The sequence below is a fragment of the Pteropus vampyrus genome, unplaced genomic scaffold, assembly GCF_000151845.1.
Source record: "Pteropus vampyrus isolate Shadow unplaced genomic scaffold, Pvam_2.0 Scaffold247, whole genome shotgun sequence".
Taxonomy (NCBI): Eukaryota; Metazoa; Chordata; class Mammalia; order Chiroptera; family Pteropodidae; genus Pteropus; species Pteropus vampyrus.
In genome coordinates, this window is record NW_011889028.1 from 116,853 (window position 1) to 122,584 (window position 5,732).

Genomic DNA, 5,732 nt, shown 5'->3' on the forward strand with positions numbered 1-5,732 from the left:
ACGCGGCCAGCCACCTGCAGGCTTGCCTTTCTCTGAGCAGGGCCAGGCAGGAGAGGGGCGCCCCCCTGACAGCCAGGCTGTCCTGGGCGGCTGGAGTGCACACAAGGCGAGAGACGTGAACCCCACGTCACCCTAGGACCAGCCCTTGCCGTGCTGCTTCCTCTGGGTGGGGTTGGCATCTCTGGGACACCGTGGTCCTCCCCGTGGCTCTCCCACGATTCTTGACGTGGGGACCAGGTCGTAGCCATGTCCGAGGTGGGGGGACTCCAGGTGTGCTAGCCTCACATTCTGTGCAGGGCGTGAGGACCTGAGAGGGGGGGCCTGACTTCCGCTGTGCGCCTGACAGCGAGTGGGCCCCTGCGCTGTGGGGACAGTCTCACTTGGCTTCCTTGCTGGTTTGCAACGATCGAATGAGACTGCATCTGAGCGCCCCCTGCCCCGGGCCTCTGTGCGCTCCTGGCCACTAGTGTGTCCGGTGTGTGGCGCCACCTCCCTCTCCTGTCCAGGTGCCGGAGCCTGGGCCGCCCGGGAGTCGGGCAGGGCCTTGTGGGAAGGCACTGAAGGGAGCCCCAGGGAGTCCTGGGGAGTCCTGGGGGGTGGTGCTCCTCAGGACGCATGGGGGCGCTGGCACTCAAAGCAGAGGCCGCTGTAGAAACGGCTCCTGGCTGGCGGGTCGCTGTCACGGCAGCTCTGCTGGCGGGTGGCTGGCTTCCTCCTATGACAGTGAGGAGAGACACGCAAGCTTGTGGCTATACAGCTAGCGAGTGGCAGGAGATGGCACGGAGACCTGCTTTGCCAGAAGTGGCTGGAGGGGCTGGGCAGGTCCCCGCGGTGAAGACCAGTGACCAGCTGACCTTGGGCCTCGCTCAGTTTCCCCCACAGACGGCTGCTTCCCCGGACGAGCAGAAGGTGTTCGCCCTCTGGGAGTCTGGAGACGTGAGTGATCAGGTGAGGTGACCTTTGCTGGCGGGAGGTATTCCTGGGGGTGACCCAGAGTGCGGTCACGTTTCACGTTTTCCAGCCACTCTTGACTTGGTGTTGTGGCTCCTGGTCTCCTCACTGTCAGGCAGGCTGGAGGTGGCAGTAGTTTGAGCCCAGGTTGGTGGCTCCCAAGTGCCAGTCTGCGGGCTGGCCGCAGAGGCCGATGCCCAGGGCCGACCCCACAGGGGAGTTCTGTTCCCACAGAGCTTTCTAGATGCTGGTGCCAAGCCAGCTGGCAAGCCAGCGCTGGACCCGGCCTCAGGTGGGGGTCAGGAGCGTCCTGACCAGGCCTCTGGTGCTGGACTTTTAGAGAAGTCGGTTCTTCTGCCTCTAGTCGCACCTGGACGGGTCATGGGGTCCAGAGAACAGAACATAACCGAAGTGGGAGCAGTGCGTGCGCAGGGCAGGCCCTGAGGGCCGGGCGCGTCCCCTGGGCCCTCAGTTTGCCTGAACTGTAAAGATTAGTTTAATTGCCCCTGCTGAGTTCCTGGTCCCCGTCTGCCTCTCCGACTGCCTGGCAGGACCAGGAGGGGATGGGGTGGGCGGGGGCGGCTGTGGTGCGTGGTGCCGTAGAGGGGCACGGTCTGGAACAGTCCTGAGCAAGCCTCTGCGCTGGTGGCATCTCCGAAGCCCCCTGATAAGCAAAAGAAAAAAGGCAGTAAGTGCGTGTTTGAAAAACCAGCGACGCCTGCGAGCTCCTGGGGAGCCGTCGCTCCCCGCCTGACCTGAGCCCCACTCCCCAGATGCCTTCACTGAGCGGCCAGAGGGAGCCCCGAGAGAGCCTGCAGTTCGTTGGCGTGCCATACGCGCTGCTGGGTGCTCAGCTGGCCTCCCCGGGCCGGGGGAAGGCGGGGAACCTGGGGCTTGGTGCACTGCCGTCCCCGGCTGGCCGTGGTGCTGTCCCTCTTCTCTGCTCCTTCCTCTTTCACTGCGGGCTCTGAGCAGGGACAGGTGGCCTACCAGGCTGGGCCGGTCTCGTTCCCGGCAGCCTCCCCCGCGGGCCGGCTCTGCTGCTCCTGGCCTCAGGGACCCGCGTCTTCCTCCTCGATTCAGTTCTGCCCCCCAGGGCAGAGGCGTTGCCCGCGTGTTTCCACGCCCTGCGGTGGCTTTCTTGGGTGGCTTTCTTGGGCCTCGGCTGTCTGGGGCTGGAGCTGCAGAGCGCAGAGCACTTTCTGTCCGCGCTGTTTTGCATCGAGCTTTCAGAGTCGTCAGTGACATCTGCGTGTCGGTCTTTTAAATCTGCCTCACATTCTCCGTTCATCACAGACGTGATGTTTGCTTTATTCTGAACGCTGCGCGTCGGTGTGATTTCCGACGCACCCGGGTGTGTCAGTAACGTACCAGATAGGTACGTCGTTCCTAGGAAACTCTGTGATTTGGTAATTTACCTGTGTTTTCCTATGTCACATGTTGGACATACTAGGTCAGATTTTCTCTCATTGAACGCTTTTTCTGTCTTTGGGGGGATTTCAGCTGTGTTCTATTTATTTTGGGGGGACGTAACACTCCGTGGCCCCCTTTTCATGGATGCAGCGTTGCATCTGAGTGTCAGGACTGTAAGCAGTTAGAGGGTGGCTGTCCCTCGCTCCCGTGCGCCTGCAGAGGCTCGGCCACACTGCCACCCTCATCAGCTCTTTTCTTGCGAGCACAGGCCTTCGATTTTCACTGGGGTCTCGTGAGGTGACAGGGCCCCGCCGTGCTGTGGGAACCAGGGCTTTCTGGTTTGGGGGTGTTTCTTAGGTGATTGCTTCCCACAATAACATGTTTTTGCTACTAAAGCATCGACAGGTTTTGCTTGAGATTTTCTCCAAAAATTACCGGGTACGCCGGAATCTGATCCAGTCTCGGCTGACTCAAGAGTGCGGCGAAGATCTGAGCAAACAGGAGGTGGACAAAGTGCTCAAGGTCCGTGGGTATCTGCTCTGCCACGAGCTGGGCGTGGGGGGCTGGCGGTGTGGAAGGGCTCGTTCTGCTGCCTTTCCTGCCCCCTGGTGGTGGCGGGAGGTTTGTACAGAGGCTCACACCCAGCGAGCGCCGGCTCCGCCTTCAAAAAGGATATAGTCTAATAGGTCGCTGCCCTCACCCCTCCCAGTGACAGGGCTCAGCGGAGAGTCCTGATCCCGCCTCCACTTCCCCCTCCACTCCCCGCCCCTGCCGCCCCAGTCTCGTACCTCTTCCAAGTTTGCCACATACTCTATGTCGCTTCACTCTCACTCGGTGTCTGCCTTTCCAAACTAGTTTGTCTAGCATGTGGACACACTTAAGTGTGTGACTTCCCGTGATGCTTCATGAATTGGCTGTGGTCCAAATACCGTATCTGTAGAACCACAGGAACACTAAGCCGATGAGTTACCCGTGTCCTCATCTAGTACCTTAACCACCCACAGCCACATGCAGTGACAGACGGTTGATGAAGCCCCTTTGCCCTGGTCAGCATATTCAGATTTTGTGTTTATAGAGGACATCCTCTTAAAGCCCCTTGAGGAGAGGAAGGGGCTTGAGGCCCAGACACTGATGAGGCCAGGCCGGTGGATTTCCCCTCGGGGTCTGCCCACTCCCCATGAGTCGGGGTGACACTCTGCACAGAACAGAGGAGCCGCCTTTCCCGCCAGCACCTGCCCCTAACCTGCTCTGCGCTCCATTCGTAGGACTGCTGCGTAAGTTACGGTGGCATGTGGTACCTTAAAGGGACAGTGCAGTCTTGACAGTGGCTGCGAACCACCCACCCGACGCCTCTACACCCTAGGACAGACGGGGGCGCCAGCCGAGGCGGAAGCAGGGTCTCGGTTGCTTCGGAAGCCGTGGAGTAAGAGGGACCGACCAGCCTGGGACCTGTGCTGCCCCTCCCCAGGGAACAGAGGGGGGCGGACTCGGCCTGTGGCAGGTGGTCCCAGCAGAGACCCTGGGACCCCTGCAGCACGGTTCGGAATTCCTGAAGCATTGCGCTCATTCCTTGTTTGCTATGGCACAGCAGAGTGCATATCGACACGGGCAGGATGATGAAAATCATGGATCAGTGTTTTACTTTTCAGACTTAATGCCAACAAGGTCTAAGTTATGTTTACAAGATGAAGAAAACCTCAAGGTTTTTAATATTTAAAATACCTAGAAGCCAATATTTAGTCTTTGATGATCTAGCTGCTAAGACTTCTGCCGGTTTCATTAAACAAACCAAATTGAATTGTTTTACCGTTGGGTTTCTGTGGCCACTTTACTTTTAAAACAACCTACTTAATGTAGCAGTCTCAACTGTTTACATGAACCATAGCAAAAAAAAATCAGTCAAATCCATCTATTAACGTTTGCATAAGGATGCAAAGAAAACCAGGTAAGTATGGAACAATGTATAAGTGAAGTTATCACTTTGATGTAAAAAATTTATATTTTGTGTATTTTTAAAATAAATGCTAACACTCACCTGGCATCGTGGTGCTGTCATCTTCACCTGGCCAGAGGGAGGTGAGACCATCCGTGCAGGTCAGCGGGGACGGGGACCCGAGGGCCGTGCGTCACAGTAAGCAGAAATCTTCTCGTAGACACACTCAAGTAGGAGAAACCAGTTACAGTCCAGCCTAACGGAGCGAAAACATCAGCATGTAATAAAAACATTTCACATTCCTGGTACTAAGTTTTCAAAATCTGGTATCGCAGAACATTTTTGATTTGGACTAGCCAGAGTTTAAGTGCCCGATGGCCACCTGTGGTGACCGTGTTGGACAGTACAGCCCGAAGAGCCTGTGCAAAGGTAAGAGGAAGCTGACACTCTGCCACCTCAGGCTCCTGCCATCCCGCACTTAGGGCGACCGCCACTGCTCAGGTGCACTGTACCCCGCCCCCACAAGGAAAAAAACTAGTATTTGGTAACACCGTTTAACAGACCGATTGTCTGTTATGTTCTTGGTTCTAATTGTCAACATCCATGAGCCAGATGACCGTGCAGCGTCCCCATGAGCAGAACCCAGGCTCAGTGGCCTCGCCTTAAATGCTTGTGTACTTTCATGAACAAAGGGACGAGTTAAACACTGAATTCAAACAGCTAGAAAATAAACATAAGGACTAGAGGAAAAAATTAACGTTAACAAAAACTGAGGTAAATGTGAATGTAAAATCAAATATGCCAGCATTTAACCAATGAAGGACAATGGCGCAAACCCAAACAGACAGTGAAATGGGAAAAGTTAGAGAAATCAGGCAAATGAAAAGGAAAACTGGCTAGAAAAAAATTGCGATAGACCAATTCTTAAAAGAGGGCCAGGTATCATCACAGTCGAATTATATCAAGTCTATAAGAAACAAACGGAAGCATTGATCAAAAATCTGACGGAGACAGCAAGATATGAATAAAAACTCTCACGGCGGATGCCAGTGGCCCGTTAGACTGCCATAGCGTCTGTGCGGGGTGCCCAACGGACAGGCCCGAGGGAAATCCACCATCTCGGGGATCAAGAACGTTCCATTCAGTCCAGGTACAGTTTGTTAAAATGATTGATGAAAAGCTGACATGCTGTCAAACACTGGGTCAGATGCTCAGTACTCAGTATCGAGACAGATGTGTACCCACCATAATTATTTAATATTCTGGGACTACTAACAGCAGTCAGACGAGTAAGAAAAAGAGTATAAAAATAAAGGTCAAAATTCACATTTTTTCAGATACACCCATAGAATCAACTAGAAGCTATTTTCAATGAGAACTGAACAAAACAGCTGGAATTGATAGCTTTCCTATGTGCAGCTAGTTAGAAAAGACT

At 54.9% G+C, this 5,732-nt stretch overlaps 1 protein-coding gene across 1 annotated transcript in view; it reads left to right on the top strand.

Moving 5' to 3' along the window:
- Positions 1 to 4,403, top strand: part of POLR3E (RNA polymerase III subunit E) — a 26,577-nt gene extending 22,174 nt beyond the window's left edge. Inside the window, exons 15-17 of the mRNA XM_011374442.2 lie at positions 871 to 948; positions 2,761 to 2,886; positions 3,630 to 4,403. Of these exons, the coding sequence (XP_011372744.1) occupies positions 871 to 948; positions 2,761 to 2,886; positions 3,630 to 3,686 (261 nt within the window). The 3' untranslated portion in view covers positions 3,687 to 4,403. The remainder of the gene's footprint in view (positions 1 to 870; positions 949 to 2,760; positions 2,887 to 3,629) is intronic.
- Positions 4,404 to 5,732: the final 1,329 nt, after the last annotated feature.